This window comes from Notechis scutatus, chromosome Z (genome assembly GCF_049901735.1).
Source record: "Notechis scutatus isolate UNSWTSFEM ecotype Mainland chromosome Z, rNotScu1.2, whole genome shotgun sequence".
Lineage (NCBI taxonomy): Eukaryota > Metazoa > Chordata > Lepidosauria > Squamata > Elapidae > Notechis > Notechis scutatus.
The window spans coordinates 57,910,442-57,929,224 of record NC_142025.1 but is presented as its reverse complement, the minus strand read 5'-3'; the positions used below and the strand labels follow the sequence as shown (position 1 = coordinate 57,929,224).

The window sequence follows — 18,783 nt, the reverse complement described above, 5'->3', positions numbered from 1 at the left end:
AAAGGCGCCCATTAAAGAGCCATGCAGAGATGAATTCTACTGTGTTGGGTTTTTTTTTCCTTTCCTATGCTCTAGTCTAGACTGACAGCTCTGCCCCGCTTATTTTCTCCACAAGGGTTCCCTTCATTATTGCATTCAAGCAATGAACCTGAAATTTGAACTCTGATTATCATGCAGAGGAGGAGCTTCTTTTAAAACAGCCCTCTAATTAAATCCTGATTTCCGGAAGAGAAAACGGAGAGGCGGTGCTTCCGGCCATTCATTCAGCACTTGGTCAGAAGCGCGCCAGTATCTTCTGTTCACGAGTAACGGAAGCGGTCTAGCTCAATTTTTTTTATCATTCCTTTTGGCTTCTCAACCTCGGGGAGTCCTCTGTATCTAGTTTAGCAGCTTCGAATTGCGCCTATTGCCTTTCCGCCATGAAACTCGTGCGGTAAGTATCAGCTCTTCGGGAAAGGCGGGAACAGTTTAGAAACACGTTGGGCCAGGAGGCCCTGGCTTCTTTTCATGGCCGCCTCCCTTTCTCTCTCCCCTCCCTAGACTTGCGTTCCTTCCGACGCGCTGAAGACAATTTTTCCGGGACAATTTTGAAATGGAGAATCAGTATTACACTTAAATGACTTCAGAGCTAGCAATTTGCTTCAGTAGGTGGCCATTCACTAAGGGCCGCGAAGCTATTTCTAGTACAGAGTAGACAGCGAAATCCTAACGTGGGTTAAAATAAGGGAAAAGCTATAGTTGCTCAAATAGCAATATTTTACAGGTCTGATTTTAGACAACCTTATTCATGTGAGTGATTATCTGCTCATTTGTGTATACCACCATATGCTAAGGCTCAGTCTGGTAATTGTAAGACTGCACCTATTAATACTATTGGGCAAGCACAATCGATGTTAGAACAGATTATAAACAAATTATGTATATAGAGGCTGTATCATAAATGCCCATTAGGTACCTAATTAGACAATCCAGCAAGTAATTTAAGATGTACCTAGCAGACATGAGTATTATAATTTGAAATGGCCAAATCACCAGGCTGTTATATTAGAGAAAGTCTAAAATACTGCCCTGTAAATATAACTGGACCTTTTCCAAAGCCTGTTTTAATGCCTTCAAGCAATCTTAGAAGGGAGACATTTTTGCAGGCACACAGAAGTTTGTCCATACAAATCTGAGGAGTTTAAAACATGTTTTTATCATGCAGGTTTTATTCTGATATACGTATTAAGCATTTATGAATCATGGACTAAGTCTGCAAGAAAACATTGAATAGAAAAGATAGCACTGGTGATATTGCCTAGTTGCTTAATGAAACATCTGCAAGAAAACCAACAAGCTTAGAGAACACTAAGGATTCCACAATAGAATAAGTATTTTGCTATTCAGCTAAAACATATTTATTTATCACAAAATTGAAGAAAAGAAGACAAAGCTGTCCCTCTCCTTCCTTATTTCTACTGACATTAGATTCATTGGTTGAGAAACTATAACAAAATAAAATTTCAGCAATCAAACTAGCAAACCAAAAAAATAAAATTAAGATCATATGCAGATGATCTTAAGAGGAAAAAAATATTTGGTACTTCAGAATTTAACAAAAAAGTAATAAACATGAAATGTAAAGATACTTATTAGCAGACTTGAAAATAGACTACCTGATTTCCTTAGATGGAAACATTTAAATTGTTTTAAATAAAAATTGCAATGATAAAAAGAACATTTGGCCTAATTTGTTAATTTCAAATTATTTTGGAAAAAAATGAAAAAAATATTAAACAAGTGGAAAACAATTTTAGTTCTAGTTATTTGTCTAGAAAAGTATCAAGCTTAGATTTTACAAGTCTTGAAAGGTGGATTGAGACCAAGTTATTTGAGGGACTGCTTTTCCATTTCATCTTCCCATCTTATCAGATCTAGCAGAGAGGGCACATTATGGTTTCTTACCTAGGGAACTTGATAGATCCTAGGTGACATAATTTTTCTGCTATTGTGTTCACACTGAAATCTCTCCCCTCTGGTGAGGTTGTCTTGGTCACTATTGAGCTTTGAAGAAGTCGCTCAAAACCTGGTTATGCCAACTGGCTTGGGGACCCTACAGGAAGAGCCACTGTTTTTAACATCCCTTTCTTTAATTGGTTTAATTTTATTGTTATACTTTTTAATCTATTAACTGTTTTAATTCTATTGTTTTCTGCCCAGGGTCATTGGTTTGTGAGATGGGCAACTATATAAATTGATTTAATAATAACATAATAAAACCATCAAGAGTTGATCTGAAGCAGACTTTAGTTAGTCGCAGATTAAAGTAGTATTTATACAGGCTTTAGTGTTATATCTTCAAGAGCCTAAATCAGGGTTTCTTGTATATGATTCCTCATCTTTCTGACTTGGCTTTACTTGGACTATAGAAGGTTCCCAACTGTTACTAGAGATAATTATCTGCCTTTGCTTAATAACATTCATCAGCCAATAGAATGTCTTGAATGTCAAATGGTTGTTGATATTTGCATTGTGGAGACATTTGCTTTTTGCATGAATTTTGGCTTTTTTTCTCATTTTCTCATTATCTAAAGAAATTCATTTACATATAAGGTAACATGTTTGTTCCAATTATGCAGATTTCTTATGAAACTTAGTCATGAAACTGTCACCATTGAACTGAAAAATGGGACTCAGGTACATGGAACCATTACAGGTATGCGATTCTGGATGAAGAAATTATCAAAAAGATTTGTAACTAAATAAAATTCTGAATATTTAGCAGAATTCACGGGTATCTTTCCACTTAAATTAGGAATGTATGCATGTGGCTTTCATTTTATTGATGTAGGTATATTTATGCTTTGAAAGAGAACTACAGCAATATCTATCCACACTGGGAAATATCTTGCATTAGAATTGCATTCCTGGATTAACCTGAAAAATCCGCTTACCCAAGGTCACTGTATGGATTTTTCCATAACTTCTAAAACTACCAATATTTCCAGCTATTATTTCCAGCATTGCCCTCCATATATTATGTGTTAAATATTTTTCATTATCAAAATAAGGAAGAAATTGTCATTTATACTTTAATACGTGTGTGATATTCCAGCTAGGAGCCCTCACCTTTCTTAAACTACTGAACACATTTGGTATCTTAAGAATATGGTGTGGCACTTTTGCAAACTGCTGGGGAATTTCCACTGAACAAAATGTTTGGGGTTGTAATGAATATTCCCTCTAGTAAATTCTTTCATTGGATACTCCTTTATCCCTGCTTACCTTTGTCTGGACAATTAGACAAATATCCAAGTAAAAGATCTGGTTGTATCTAGCAAACATTTATTTTGAAGACGTTATGTTGACCATTTCTGGTCAATAATTCTTGAAAATAAAGTTTGGCTTGTAACACAGTTCCCCAGTCTTTCTGGCTTTGCAGTCTGGCAGGAGGGGAAGAAGGTTCCATGTGAGCGCCAGGCATTTACGCCTGTATTTGTGCAAATGAAGTCCATGTGCTCACCTGCTACTCGTGCGTGTTCGCTCGCCACTTCCACAGTGTGGCTCCGAATGGTTCAAGGCCTAGTAGTGGACTGCGGTTGGGGACCCCTGTTGTAGCATATCGGTTTTTCTTTTTTAAAGCTTCTTTGTTTAATTGTAGGATATCAGGTAGAACAAAAAACCTGATAATTTGCTAAGGGAAGAAGTGTGGCCAGTTGGCATATTTGTTATATTAGAGAACATAGTTCTAGTTAGAGCAGGAATGTCAAACTCAAGGCGCGCGGACTGAATCCGACATGCAGGGTGCTTAAATCCGGCCTGTGGGGCCAGCCTAGAAATATCAAGAGACTGGTGCGCGGTGCCTCTGGCAGCTAAAACGGGTCATGTGGGGGGGGGCACACCTCATTTTCACCCTCTATGGCCTCCTGCAGCACTCTGCTGGCCCAAAACAGGCCATGTGGCCCATTTTGGCTGGCAGGGTGCTGTAGGAGGCATCCATCCCGCCGCTGCCAGCCCACAGAAGAGAACTACAATGCTGATCCAGCCCTCGAAGAAATCCAATTTGACGCACCTGAGTTAGAGCAATGTTGTGATAGGGGAAAATGTTTTGAATGACTGGAGAATAGGTGAAGTACATGAGTAATGTATGGAGGAAAAAATTTCTAAATGTAGGAAATATGAGTGAAAATATTAAAAAATAAAACATACTATTTTTCAAGCTGTGCAAACAAAAGATTCTAAGAAAATGCAGGTTTTTTAAAAAATAAATTTGCTTTATGATCATGATTTTCCAGCTCACTATAGTGATCAAATATATAGCATTCTCCCTTATCTTACAATAGGTAATTTATGGTAGTTGTATGGCCATAGGTAGGCAATTTTGGAATAATATAACCTTCCATAAGATTAGGAAATGTTCTATGCTTTATTTTTTCAGGAGTGGATGTCAGTATGAATACCCATCTTAAAGCTGTAAAGATGACTTTGAAGAACAGAGAACCTGTCCAGTTGGAGACATTGAGCATTCGAGGCAATAATATCAGATATTTTATTCTGCCAGACAGTTTGCCTCTTGATACTTTGCTGGTGGATGTTGAACCAAAAGTCAAATCCAAAAAAAGGGAGGCAGGTTAGTTCTTGATTTCAGACTTTAGGGTAAATATCTGCTTCATTTAAGAACATTTTAATTTAACATCTATGATGATGCCTAAATTGCAGCTTTAATTCTTACTTGTAGTGGCTTTAAAATAAGTTTAAAAATGAAAAGGGTATTTCACATTGATTTGTATAACTTCAAACATAAAAGTTGGAGGATATCTTGCTCATTTGCTGTTATAATTTTTGCATAATCATGTAAATAATAATATCTGCTTTCATCATCACACCCCTTCAAAGCAGCTTTGATTCTATAAAACAAGTATAGATTGTTTGGTATCGGACTAGATATGTAAAGCTATTTTTTTAATAAAGGAATCTCATGCTATCTTGTTTCAAAAAAGTTTTTCCAATCTTAAATTCTCTAGCCCTTGTCTTGTAACTAACGGAGCAATATCAATTGCTTAAATAATTCTTAAATAGCAAATACATAATTCTTAAGTTACTTAAACAGTTAATTTTCCTTGGAAAAGCAGGGATTAACAGCAATTACTGAGGCACATAATACCAAACATGTCACTAAAAGACAAAATCACGAAACTACATCTGCCTTACTTTGGCCATGTCATGCAGGGAAATTCACTGGAGAAAACAATTATGGGAGAGTTAGTGGTAAAAGGAAACCAGGCTGTCAGAAAACATGGTGGCTGGACACTTATCAAAGCTGACACCAGACAGCATAAAAAACTCAAAGAATTAGTGCAAAATTGGAAGATTGGAACCCATATTTTTAGAATAACACTGTCAAGTTACATATTTTAGAGCATTATTTCTTAGAAGTTTATATTTCAAAACTATACCCATTTTCAGTATTTGGAAGCAGAGATAAATAAGTGCTTGATAAGATCATTGTAAGAAAAGAGAATAGCTTTTCTTTTTTCTTTTGTAACCAATAGTGATTTTTTTTTTCCACTTTTGAATTACTTGGAATAAGTTTAAAAATTTAAAATATATACAAAATAAAAATGTTATACAGTAAAAAGTACTATGGTATGATTGCCTTTACAAAATAAGGTTGTATTATGTTCAGTTGCAGGTAGAGGACGTGGAAGAGGACGAGGACGAGGAAGAGGACGTGGAAGAGGAAGAGGGGGTCCAAGACGATAACTTCTTTATATCTGTTATTAAAAAAAGCCCCAAACAACCGGTATTTTTTACAGGTTTTGTTTTATGTCAGTTTTAATAAACAAATGTGGAAAATGTGTCACTTAAATTCAGATTCTACATTCATATATTACATGAAACCCCTGATTACACTTGTATTATCTTTAACTTTGACAGCCAAAATTTAAATAAAAAAGTTTAATTCTGAATTCCAGAATTGTGAAATTTGCAGTCTATCTTATGTCATCTGCTGAAACCTGAAGCATTTGTGAATATTTCAGTTTATGGGAGAAAATTAAACAGTCCTCATTTAGCAGCCACATTTGGGACCAGCAGTTCTGTTATTAAGAAGTCTCTAAGATGCTTTTCTTTTTCTCACTCCTACCCTTTGAAATTCTCACCATGACACTGGGATAATTAGCAAAAAGAGAATTTACATTTGTATTTACATTTGTTGGAAAGAAAGGGCTTACAAGAGAGTAATCAAGCACACTGGGAAATGCACCAGATTTGCATTAGACATTCTTAGCTACAGCATTGACAAAACATTGCTTTTAATATGTATTGTGAGCTTACTTACTCTTGTAATCCCTTTCCAATCTCTCCACTCTACAAAGTGCCAGGGTGAGGGGGAGAGAAAAATTAACAGGTCATGTACAGTACAATCTGTGGACTAATGGCACTTGTGTCTGAGAGAATGCTGTGGAAACTAAATTTTGGCATTGCTTGTAAAGTTTTCTTCCAGCACCATTGTAATTTCAAATGGTTTCTGAACAAGATAATTTGTAAGCAAGGATAATCGTATTTTGAAATTACTTTGAAGAGTGGCATAGGGAAACAAAAACATTTGACTGTAGTCCCTTTGTCTTAAAAACAATAAAAACTTAAACAGGCAAATAAAACAAAACTTACAATTTTCCTCATATAATTTTTTGACTTACATTTTTGTGATTTGATAAAAATATTTCACAGAAAATAAACACAATACCACATTCAGTATGCAACTAAAATCTTTAGTCTTTAGTTTCTTAGTTCATAATTCCAATGTAGTCCTTACTTAAAATTTCCCAGCCCTGTTGCCCATTGTTTTTCTTTTGGGAATTATGGACATTCATTAGATGGCTACAGATATGGTAGGGTGTAAAGAATCTGACAATGCTTTGCTCATAAAGGTAACTTAGAAATAACTATAAAAATGAGTTGCATAATCAAACTATAGAAAAATCAGTTGCACACATTGCAGATTTTGTACCACTTGACTTCTTGGATGTTTTACAACCAGAGTTCATATTCACCTATGCAAGATTTCCTTTGCAAAGTTGCACAGAACCAATATTTTCAAGTATAATCTTGTCTTTATCTGTCAAAATCAATCTCCAGTTATCTTCTTCTGCAAAGCCATTTTTTTTTTAATTTGGAGAATGGATAAGAGACTTATTTTGGAGGAATGTTTGGTTACCCAGGATTTGCTTTGCTGCTTGCTGGACCTATAACTGGTATAATCTTCAAGCTGGAATGTGAAAGCTGCATCAGTTGCTAAAGTCCAATTACTGGCGATTTCTGAGCTTTATAAAAGTTACTAATGCTCCTAATGGTATGCATGATGATGTTGTTGCCACAAGGAGACCAATAACTGCTAGGCCACCTCTTGGATAATCTTTTGCAACCAACTGTCCCTACAAGAGATAACAGAAGTGTGAAACAGCCTACACTAATACCAAGGAAATATATGTTGCTGTTTTAATCTTGGGGTTCATGATAAAATACTTATATCACATTTTTTCAATTTGCATTCTTTTCATTTTTTTCAAGCTTCGAATTTCAGTAACGGTAATTATATAGATGTTAGTACACTAGAATCATTTCAGATTCAAGAGGCAGAGTTTTTTTTACCATTTTTCCAACTTAGGTCCATTTTATTAGATTGCAATTCCTGGAACTCCAGGCCAATATAATTTTTTTCTATATTGACCTGCAAAATTGAAAATTGCATTCTATGATATTGGAAAACTGCCTATTTCCCTCAACCGCTAAATTTAACTGCCAACAGAAAAAATAAATTCAGTAAAATACCTCTGTTGCATCCCAGGCTTGATACTGGGATATCCCTGTCCTGATGTAGTCCGTGATGTAAAACACAAATAGGCTTATGATTAATATTGGACTGATAAAAGCCCATAAAACTTTCCAATACCAACTTGGCTCATGTCCAATCATCACGCAAAGGTCTTTACTAAATCTATTGAAACAAATAAGCACTGTGTTGGCATCTATCATTCCAATTAAAAAGCAGCTGCTATAAAGTATAAAGTTAGATTGCTATCTTATAATGCTTTAAAAAGCTCTTGACATCTTGGAAGAAATTGGTATATAAATGCAGAATAAATTAGGCAATGACATTTTGATAATGATAAGAAAGAAGCATCATGATTGACTTCTTACCTTTTTAGCCCATATATGTAACAAACAGCAATAGTTTCCACCAGTACAATAAGCAGCAAGGACAGAGTAGCAGCATAATCATTGAAGATATTAAACCAATAGCTACCAGCCCTTGTAGTAAATATTAGGCCAATGACACAGCTGATAATGCACACGCTACCTATAAAAGAAAAAAATGCTTTCAACCTCAATGTTAAAAAAAGCTTGGATCAGAACAAATTTTATATTCTTTTTACTAAATATGTAGTCCTGCTGGAAATAAGGGTCATTTGCTTTAATTTCAAATCGGATAAGATATACTGTAGTTTTTTTCAACTTAACTGCTGATGCAGAGGTGGGCTGTGCATACTTTAACAACCGGTTTGCCGAAAATGTGAACGTGCATCCACTATGCCAAATTGGCTCCTTTCTAGAAATAAGGATGTTCACATTTGTAGTCATGGATATTGAGCTGATTAGAAGAGGAATCACAGTTGGCATTCACTTATAACCATAATAAGTATGCATGGTTATGATCAGAGCTATACAGATAATCCTCGAGTTAGGAATGTAATAGAATCTGCCAATTACATTTGTAACCCAAGAATTCATTAATTGGATCATGTTAAATGAATGTGATCCCTCCCTGCTTTAGCCAATGCATTTGCTAATTGAATGTGCAGGTTAAAAGCACATGAGGTATCTGGGAAGGGAGGGAGATGGGGGGGGTAGTGCTTTTGACTACCCAAGGCTTCCCCCTACCTACTGAGATATCTCATGTTTTCCCCTCCTATCCTGCCCCTGGGTCACCACAGGCACTGGGCCTATGGGGACAAATGCGCCCTGCTTGACTGATTAACTGAGGCTGCCTGCCTGGGACACCCGCTCTGCTTTTGGAGCACAAGGTAACCTTAGTAAGTCTGAAGGAATGCGATTCAACCCCCCCCTCCCCCCACACAAAGGCATCTGTTCTCCACACTGAAAGCTTTTGCAAAAGGACAGAAGGCTTTGGGAGAGTGATCTCGCACTGCTGGACATCTTCGGTCCCTTTGCAATTTTCAGCATGGAGAACAGAGGCCTGAAGGAGTACAACCTTACACCCCCAAAGGCTTCTGTCCTCTATAACAAAAGCTTTTGCAAAGGGATAGAGGACTTAGCACTCCCAGCTCACTAAGGCTGTGCAGCACTTCAAAAATAGATTGGGTATCCTGTGCAGGCAGACAAGCTGAGCAGGCACACCCCTCATGCTCTGCCTCTGCTCTCGCCACTCTACTTTTGGAGTGCCGGGAGCAGGCAAAGAAACTACGCTGCTACGCATACACTACAGCTGAGAGGTTGGAGAGGAGACAGTTTGCTTGAGTAGAAAGAAGGAGCGGTCATCCTGTTCTGGAACTCAGGATCTTTGAAAGGTAAATGAGCGATTGGGATGTGGACAAGCCAGAGGGCTAGCATAGGAGGGCTAGTGCCTGTTACATCCCTGTTGGGGAGGGAGAATAGGCAGGGGGAATGTTGCAGTGGGTCATAAGGGTGAACAATTGCTATGGTACTGCAACATTCATAATGTCGGGACTGTTGTAAGTATTTTTTTGGGGGGGGTTGTGTCATAACAACCATCGCTAAATGAACTGTCGTAACTGAAGGACTACCTTCTTGCAATTACATGCATATCATGACATCTTCCGCAATATTATCTTCTAATTGTATTGCTAGTCTTGCCAGGCATTGAAATTATTCAATATTGTAGCTATCAAATTTACCTGAGATAATCTCCCTGGGTACGTGAGAAGAGAGGAATTCGATGTCAGTCAGAGGAGTAAGAATGGCTGCAGTGTTTCCCAGCATGCTCCCTATTCCCAGCAACAGCAACATGACAAAATACAGCACTGAATACAATTGTGAGAACTCCATATTTTTAATTGCTTCAGAATATACTATGAATGCTAGCCCAGTCCCTTGTACAGCCTGATGAAAAAAGAGTGAAATTATTAAATAGGAAAAATTGACAATCATCTGAAGTAAGACTAAGAGGTAATTACTGTTTTTCCCCAAGATGTCATGCAGTGGGCAATTTTTCTGTCTCCCACTGAAGACATGCTGAGTTTGCCACCAAAGCTGGCTATTTATCAACTATGCTTCCTCGAATCAAATGGGAAAAAGAAGGAAGGATACAAGAAAACTTTTGGACAATTGTGCATCTTCAAAGGAGACAGATCTTGAAGATTGCAATTCTCAGTAAGGAACGATCAGAAGGTCAAGTCTTTTACCATTTTTACTATTCAGCTGTTCTGTTTTTTAAAAACCATGTCTTGGTTTTAATTGCACTTTTAAAAATCCTTTATTTTTTGATCTACACATTTTAATAGATTAGTTCAGGGATCCCCAACCCCCTAGGATACACTCAGTACTGGGCTGTGAGCTATTTGCAACTGGGCCACATGTGCACATCTCCACTTGCGCAAGCAATGGTCAAGTGTGTGCACACATGCTCCATTTACATGAACAGCAGTGCATGTCCCTTGCACAAATAGAGCTGCACACGTTGCCAGCTGCTTGTGCAGAACCATTTCCTCTCTTCACACCCCCCCCCCCGCCCCACCTTTGCCCCTGATGGTCTGCAAAGCCAGAAAGGTTGAGTAATTTTGGACTAGTTGACTGCTGACCTATCTTACAACCCTTGCTGGATCTTTACAACTTTTTCCCTTGTTTGTCATTGAATTACAAAACAAAACATTTAATTACTTTCATTTGCTGTATGGAAGCTGGTGAGAATTCACTCTCCAATAATAAAAGTCACTGAGCTGGACTTATACTTACATTGGATTATATTAAAAGGATTTTATTCTTACCAGCTTTTTATTTTTTTAAAAAGGAAAGAAAAATAGGAAAATTATTTTGGTTATTTTTTACCTTGGGAAAAAAATTATCTTAATTTCTCTCTATGGATGTTTTGTTATGATTTCTCTCGCCTTTGAAAGGAACTCTGTGTTTTTCAAAATGTCTACAAAGCAACTAAAACTTTCTGGGAAGAAATGTTTTCTATTTTACAGGTTTTCTTTCTAAATGAAAAATTTGATGGATTAACAATGGTTTTGAATGAAATGTAGGATAACAAGAAAAAGCAGAAAATAACAGTGGGACTTGATTTGCAATTTACTGAATTGAAATATGGTTTGTTGCTGCACGATATGAAGAAGAAAGAATGTGGTCAGAAAATTCAGATCTGGCAGAAAAGGTTGATAAGGACACAAATAAAAGAAATTCAAAGATAATGGAATTGATGACATTATCTTTGTGACACTTGCTGAGTTTGGTCTCTCCCTCTTTGCTTTGGGCTTTTGGAGATTTTATATTTTATAATTTGATTGACTAATAGTGGATCATAGACAATATGGACTAAAGCTAAAGACTGCCAGTTCCTGAAGAGGCATACCAAAGGTTATGGCTTACAAAGGCACCTGATGTACTAAAAAGAAAAAAATATCTTTGGACAGATAAAACGGAAAGTCAAAAATAAACAGAGGTTACCTTCTGAACTCTTTTGAATTGAACTACAATCTACACATTTCTTGTTGGGAGCTATTGTTATCATTACTAATAGTGCTATCATTATCATTACTATGTGATTATTAATATTATTAGTACTACTACCACTATTATTAGTATTACTCCTATCTCTATTATTATTATTACTAGTACTATTAACCCCCCCCCACCCCGGCTAACTACATGTAAGACAAACCAAAAGAAGTGGTTTAAAGGGAAGGTTGAAGTGAGATTAGACTGGTATATTTTGGTTTATATTGATAGCTCAAACATGACAGAATAGTGGAGGATTATATACATGTAAAAAAGAGGTGGGAGCGTTGGGTAAAAAAATATTGTGGTAAAAGTGTTAAACATGACAAGTACTATAAATCTAACAAAGATAGGGATAGGGAGGAAGGAAGTCACCCAACCATCATCAGCTATTTCCACCCCGACCAACCAGAGATCAATAGAAGATCTGCAGGCCATGAAGAAAGAGATAGGAGAAATAAGAAATGACACAGGGGAATTCAAAGAAAAAATGCAAAAGATGGATGACAAATTTGAAAGCTTCCAACAACAGATTACCAAAAATGAACAGAAACTACAGGGAAATTGAAGGGAGGGTGGAGAAAGAAGAAGAAAGAGTAGATGAAATAAGTGATAGATTAATCCAGGCAAATAAAGAATTAGAAATCACAGTAATCTTTCTGGAGTCAGAGAAAGCAATGCGCTACTTGAGATTCCAGAACATGAGAGAAGAGAAGGGAGAGTACCTACTAGACATCATGACAGAGTTAATAGCAAATGCATTAGGAACAGAGAAGGAAGAGATGCTGACATACAGAATTCACATGCAAGGAGGCACAATCTTCCAAAGGAGGTGCACATAAGATTCATGAAGAAAGTGATGCGAGACAAAGCACTTAATAGGACAAGAGATGAACCAATAGAGTATAAAGGGAAACAACTGGTAGTCCTTAAACAGGTTCCAAAAAGAGTCAGAGAGTTGCGAAGGCCATACCAATTTTTAAACCTCATTGTTGATCAAATATAACATCAATTTTAGATGGTTGACTCCAGAAGTAATACTGGTCTCATGGTGTGAAAAGAGATACAGAGTAGACTCATTGGGAAAAAAAACAGTGGAATTTTACAATCAGCACTTTGGCAATGAAGGGGAACTAGAGGAGAGGGAAGTAACAGAAGAAAGGGATCAAAAAATACTTGTTATGGAAGAAAAGGCATTACAGCCAAAATATAGGAAAAAAGAGAAAGGAGAAAGACCAAAGAGCAATGAAACAAGACCCAAGGAACTGAGAGAAGTTAGAACAACAAGGAGCACAAAACCTAGATATAGATAGAAAAATGCAAGAAGATTTTAAGATTTTATCACTAAATATTAATGGACTGAACTCTCCCATGAAAAGGAAGAAAACTCTCAATAAAATACAAAGATTGAATTTAGATTAGCACTGCAAGAACAACATAAACAACTACTGAAATACCCCAAACTGGGGGAACTATTTGTATCATTATCAAAACAAAAGAAGAGAGGAGTAGTGCTATACATTAAGGAAACAATTCAGGCTAAGCAAATTTACAATGATAAGGAGGGAAGGATCTTGATTGTGGAAATAATACTAAATCAAAAATGGGTTTTAGTAGTTGCATTTTATGCACCAAATGGGGGACAAGAACAATTCTACAAAAACTACATAATATTATAAGTGATATAGCATGTTAGGAGACTTCAATGCAATAATAAACAAACTAGATTACAAAAATAATAAAACAAGGAAGGGAATTAGAAGTATATTACCTAGAACTTACTTCAAAATGGTAGAAGAGCTAAATTTACAGGATATATGGAGAGAGAGGAACCAGGGGAGGAATCAATACACATTCTACTCTAACAGATACCAATCCTGGTCTAGAATTAACATGGTATGGATATCGATGGAATTAAATTCTTATGTAAATGAAGTAGAAATAGATGCAAACCTCTGGGCAGATCACAACCCAATGAAAGTCAGCTGGAAAGGATGAAAAGAAAGTACAAGATGAACTTTAAAGCAATCAATTTTAAATGATGAAGAATTCAGACAGATGATGGAAAAACAAATGGGATTTTTCTTTAAAGAAAATAGGAAAGAAGACATATCCTTACAAAACCTGTGGGATATAGTAAAAGCATATATGAGGGGAGTTGCCATATCATATACAGCGAAGAAAAACAAAAGGAAGAAGCAACGATAAAAATATCTAGAAGAATACAGAAAACTCCAGGTAGAGTTACAAAAAGAACCACAAAAAATATACTTAAAACAGCAAAGTGAACATCCTTGAAAAAGAAGACTTGGCACAATACATAAAGAGAATGAACTAAAACTTTTCTGAGAACACAAACAAACCAGGGAGGTAATTAGCCTACAAACTGAAGAAACAAAAAGAAAAAAATGGATAAATAAACTGCAAGATAAAGATGGAATTATATGTCATCAAAGTGAGCAAAAAAGGAACATAATTCAGGACTTCTATAAGAAACTATACAATGACAATGAACATTACACAGAAAAAGCATAACCATATTTAGGGAAAGCCGATTTGCCTAAAGTTCCAGAAGAAATGAAAATTATGTTAAATAAGGAAATAAAAATGTCAGAACTAATAGAGGCTATTAAATAAAAAAGAACAACAAAACTCCAGGCCCAGATGGACTACCGATAGAAAGAATTACAAGACACTTTAGACCAAATATTATTAGAGGTATATAACACAGTCTTAATCAAAGTGAACCACCATCATGGGTGGAAGCCAACATCACGCTGATCCCAAAAGGAGGCACAGACCTAACACTAATCAAAAATTATAGGCCCATATCCTTACTGAATACTGATTATAAAATTTTTACTTCAATAATAGCTGAACATCTGAAAAGATTCTTGAAGGATTTCATACATGTTGACCAAAATGGTTTTCTGCCCAAAAGACAGATAAGAAACAAAATGAGAACAATATTAGATATACAGGAATATTATGAAATACATAGTGAGAAGCAAGTGACATTGTTGTTCTTAGATGCCCAAAAGGCGTTTGACAACGTGAATTGGAAATTTATGCTTCAGCAATTAAGACACATGGACTTTGGCAATAATTTCATAAACATGTTCATGGGAATATATTCTAAACAGGAGGTGAATGGCGAGGCGACATTTTTTACAATCCAGAAAGGCATAAGGCAAGGTTGCCCATTATCTCTATTATTGTTTATTTTAACTTTGGAAGTACTAACCAGGAACATTTGGAAAGATGAGCAAATCAAAGGAAATTAAAAGAGAAAAGTACAAACTACAAGCCTTTGCAGATGATTTAGTCTTCATCTTAGAGGAACCATTACAATCAGGAACTTATAGAGAAACTGGAGGAATATGGAGAAGTAGCTGGACTAAAAATAAACAAGGAAAAAACAAAATGATAGTTAAAAATATGACAAATAAACAGAAGGACGAACTAACAAAGGGAACAAACATCCAGACAGTGAAAAGAGTGAAATGTTTAGGAATTTATTTAACAGCAAGGTGCATAACAATTAAAGAGGACAATTTTACAAAACTAACAAATCAAATTAAATTAATTGGTGTGGAATAAAATCAAACAACATAATTATATGAAAATAACAGTTTGGCTCTCTACCTTAGAAGCACTAGTACACCCAAACCTTATAAATATGGAAAAAATTGTCTCATATAAGGACATACTAAAAAGAACAAGGAGTAAAACTGGAGTGGTGGTCATACCTGCAAGTACAATCATGTTATGTGAAGGATGTGAAAATACGGGGTATTTATAGAGAATTAACAATATTAGATAAATTATTAGTGGGGACCAATGATAAATTGATAAAGACAACATATAAATACTTACTAGATTATAAAATGGAGGAAGAACAAGTTAAGGAGACAATGGTTGTATGGGCTAAAAACTTTGATACAACATTAAGCTGGATAGTTGGCAAAAACTTTGGGAGAGAAACAGGAAATTGACATTGGCCACATCTTACAAAGAGAATCTTTATAAAATGTTTTACAGATGGCATCTTCCTCCAAGATTGGCCAAAATGTTTAGTAACATATCCCTGAAATGTTGGAAGTGTAAGCAAATACCAGGCACATACTACTTCATGTGGTGGACTTGTAAAGAAGCAAGGAAATTTTGGTGATAAATCCAGATGTGGCTAGAAAAAATGGTTGGACACTGTATAAAATTTAAACCAGAACTATTTCTATTAGGAATTATAATAGAGGGTTATAGTAAAAGGTCAATATACCCAGGGGTGGGATCCGACTGGTGTAACTACTGGTTCGGTGATATTACATTTTTGCGCGTGCATGCCTGAGCCTGAGAAGGTAAGGGAAGGAGATGGAGACTCATTCCATATTCCAGAGCGGGAGCAAAGCATCCCTGTACTTGCTGGGTCTCGCAGGCGCTTCTTCTGGCCCTTGTTGGTACTGCAAACTGCACACACCAACAAGAGCAGGAAGAAGCACTCACGAGACCCAGATGAGGGGTCAGAGAATCAGAATCATTCAGAGAAGAAAAAGAAGGAGGGAGGAAGGAAGGAAGGAAGGAAGGGAGGGAGGGAGGGAGGGAGGGAGGGAGGAAGAAAGGAAAGAAGGAAGGAGGAAGAAAGAGGAAGGAAGAAGGTGAGAGAAAAGGGAGAGTGAGAGAGACCGAGAGAGCGCAGGATCAAATTCTGGGATGCAAAGGTGTCTTTGAGAGTTGAACAAGGAGAGACACAGATTTCCTTTGCCTTCTGCATTCCCATCCTGTGCTGAAGTGAACCAAATGGGCCATGGTCTCCCTCCCTGCTAAACAGTCCCTCTGAGCCTGTTTGCAAATTCCACTGGGCACAGCTCCAAATATTTGGTTTGCATGTCCCTTCTAGCTCTGTACTACCTGCTGCAGCACCCGCCTCCACCCAGATGGCTGAACTGGATAGTGTGGTACCTGCCTTCCCTTTTGGAGCAGGATGGAGGGTGCCTGTCTGCGGGCCTCTGCCCATTTATTGCTGCAGTCGTCTGGCTCCCTTCTGCCTGGGAGGTGCTGTACCACTGCTTTGCCAGCTGGCAGGGAATGCAGTGATGCCGGCAGCTGGAGTCTTCCCAGGACTGAGCAAGGAGACCACACTTGGGGTCACCCTACCTGGGTGAAAGAATGGATAAATTTGAGACATAGATTATTATTGATTTTGGAGGAACATGATTTACAATTGGAGTGGCACACTTTTTTATGATATGGAAAAAATAAAATACATAGACACTTTCAAAGATGTTATATTAGAAATGCTTTATTATTAGTATGGACAAAAATTAAAGAAAAACATTATATGAAAATATCAGTCTGGATTTCCACGATGAAAGCACTGATACATCCGAACATTGTCAACATGGAAAAAATTTCAAGATAAGAGGAGGGCGGTGCTGACATCGATACGATGCGTCTCACGGGGCTTTGTAGAGATTGTGCTGAAATTTGAACCGCAGGAGGTTCAGATGGATCTAAATCACCTCGGAGGGGTGATGAAGTAAGAGAGCACACTCTGTTGATCTCAGGAAGTCCACAAATTTCCTGATTGATCTGGGGGAAGGCTCTCAATCCAGTGGGGAGAAAAGGACGGCCAATCAGGACAGCTGACCAATTTGAAAGCACGGTAGAATGAGAAACAGTGTGAATGATCTGGATGAGAAATTTCTAATTTCCAATTGCTATTGAAGAATGAGCCCTCAGGAAATTAGCTGGAGAGAAAGAGGGACCAAAAAAAAGAGGTGGTTTCCCCCCCCCCCCACAAGAAAAGTGGTGGCTAAGCTGGAGAGCCATTTTTAAAGCTGGAAAAAAGAGGGTTTATTTCCTTTTAAGTGAGTGAAAGAAGTTTAAAAGCTGGACTGGGGACCTCAACTATAATATTGGCCAATCTGGACAGCTGTTAGAGACTATAAAACTTGTACTTAAAGAAAATTTATTTTCTTTTTACTTTTTGTGGAAAATTTGGATTGGATAATACTATATATAGAAAGGGGAAGAGAAACAGAGAAACAGTGAACCTGCTGGCAAAAAGAGACAATAAATGCTAAGCAAATATTTGCAGATGAAGAAGGGAGGATTTTGATGATGGAGGTAACAATGAATCACAAACAGATACTCTTAGTAACAATTTATGCACCAAATATAAACAGGAGGACTTTTATGGTAAAGTACACAAGAACACAGCAGAATTGGAATATGAACATATCTGTATAGTGGGAGACTCTAATGCAATTGTGGATGCAAAACTAGATTATAAAACTAGAAAAGTGAATTAAAAAAGTGAAGAAATCTCTACCAAAGGCCAAAAGATAAAGAATTTATTCAATTCATGGAAAAAGAATTAGATTTCTTTTTCAAAGAGAATAGAAAAGAAGAGACCTGACTACAAAATGTATGGGACACAGCTAAGGCATATATTAGAGGTTTAGTCATAGCCTATATGGGAAAGAAAAACAGGAAGAAGAGACAAAATAAAAAAAAACATTAGAAGAAGACTATAAGAGATTAGAGACAGAATTACAAAAAGAACCACAAAAAAGAGTTTAAAAAGTCAAATGGAATTAATAAAACACAAGTTAAGCATAATAGGTAAAGAAGAACTAGCACAAAAAATTAGAATGCTAAAGAAAACTTTTTTTGAAAATGCAAACAAACCAGGAAGATGATTGTCATACAAATTGAAAAAAGAGAAAGAAAAAAACCCCTGATACAACAATTAATGGATGAGGAAGGAAATTTATATCATCAAAATGAGGATAAAAAGAAAGTGATTCAAAATTATTATGAAAAGTTATATGACCAAGAGATAGTTTCAGAAGACAAACTAAAGCAATACTTAAAGGAAGCAGAATTACCTAAAATACCTGGAATAGTAAAAGTTATATTAGATGAATGTATAACAATGATGGAATTAACAGAAGCAATTAAGAGACAAAAAATGAGAAAGCACTGGACCCAGATGGACTGCCAGCAGAACTTTAAAAGCCTTGGAAAATACTTTGAGTAAACCAA

At 36.6% G+C, this 18,783-nt stretch overlaps 2 protein-coding genes across 5 annotated transcripts in view; one reads left to right on the top strand and one right to left on the bottom strand.

Annotated features, from left to right (window-relative positions):
* The first annotated feature begins 111 nt into the window (after positions 1–111).
* Positions 112–6,646, top strand: SNRPD1 (small nuclear ribonucleoprotein D1 polypeptide). Its single transcript, XM_026678492.2, has 4 exons — positions 112–433; positions 2,619–2,695; positions 4,418–4,609; positions 5,666–6,646. Exons 1-4 carry the CDS (start codon positions 420–422, stop codon positions 5,740–5,742), a joined length of 360 nt encoding a protein of 119 aa, XP_026534277.1. The 5' UTR covers positions 112–419; the 3' UTR covers positions 5,743–6,646.
* A 176-nt stretch (positions 6,647–6,822) lies between these two features.
* The window catches only part of SLC6A20 (solute carrier family 6 member 20), a 49,234-nt gene continuing 37,273 nt past the window's right edge, over positions 6,823–18,783 (bottom strand). For 3 of the 4 annotated variants that reach the window (XM_026678490.2, XM_087945567.1, XM_087945564.1), the window contains 4 exons: positions 9,918–10,122; positions 8,182–8,341; positions 7,813–7,978; positions 6,823–7,415 (listed from right to left, as the gene is read on the bottom strand). In XM_026678490.2, coding sequence (XP_026534275.1) covers positions 7,287–7,415; positions 7,813–7,978; positions 8,182–8,341; positions 9,918–10,122 — 660 coding nt within the window. In that variant the 3' untranslated portion in view covers positions 6,823–7,286. The remainder of the gene's footprint in view (positions 7,416–7,812; positions 7,979–8,181; positions 8,342–9,917; positions 10,123–18,783) is intronic. The other variant, XM_087945566.1, reaches the window with a different exon arrangement.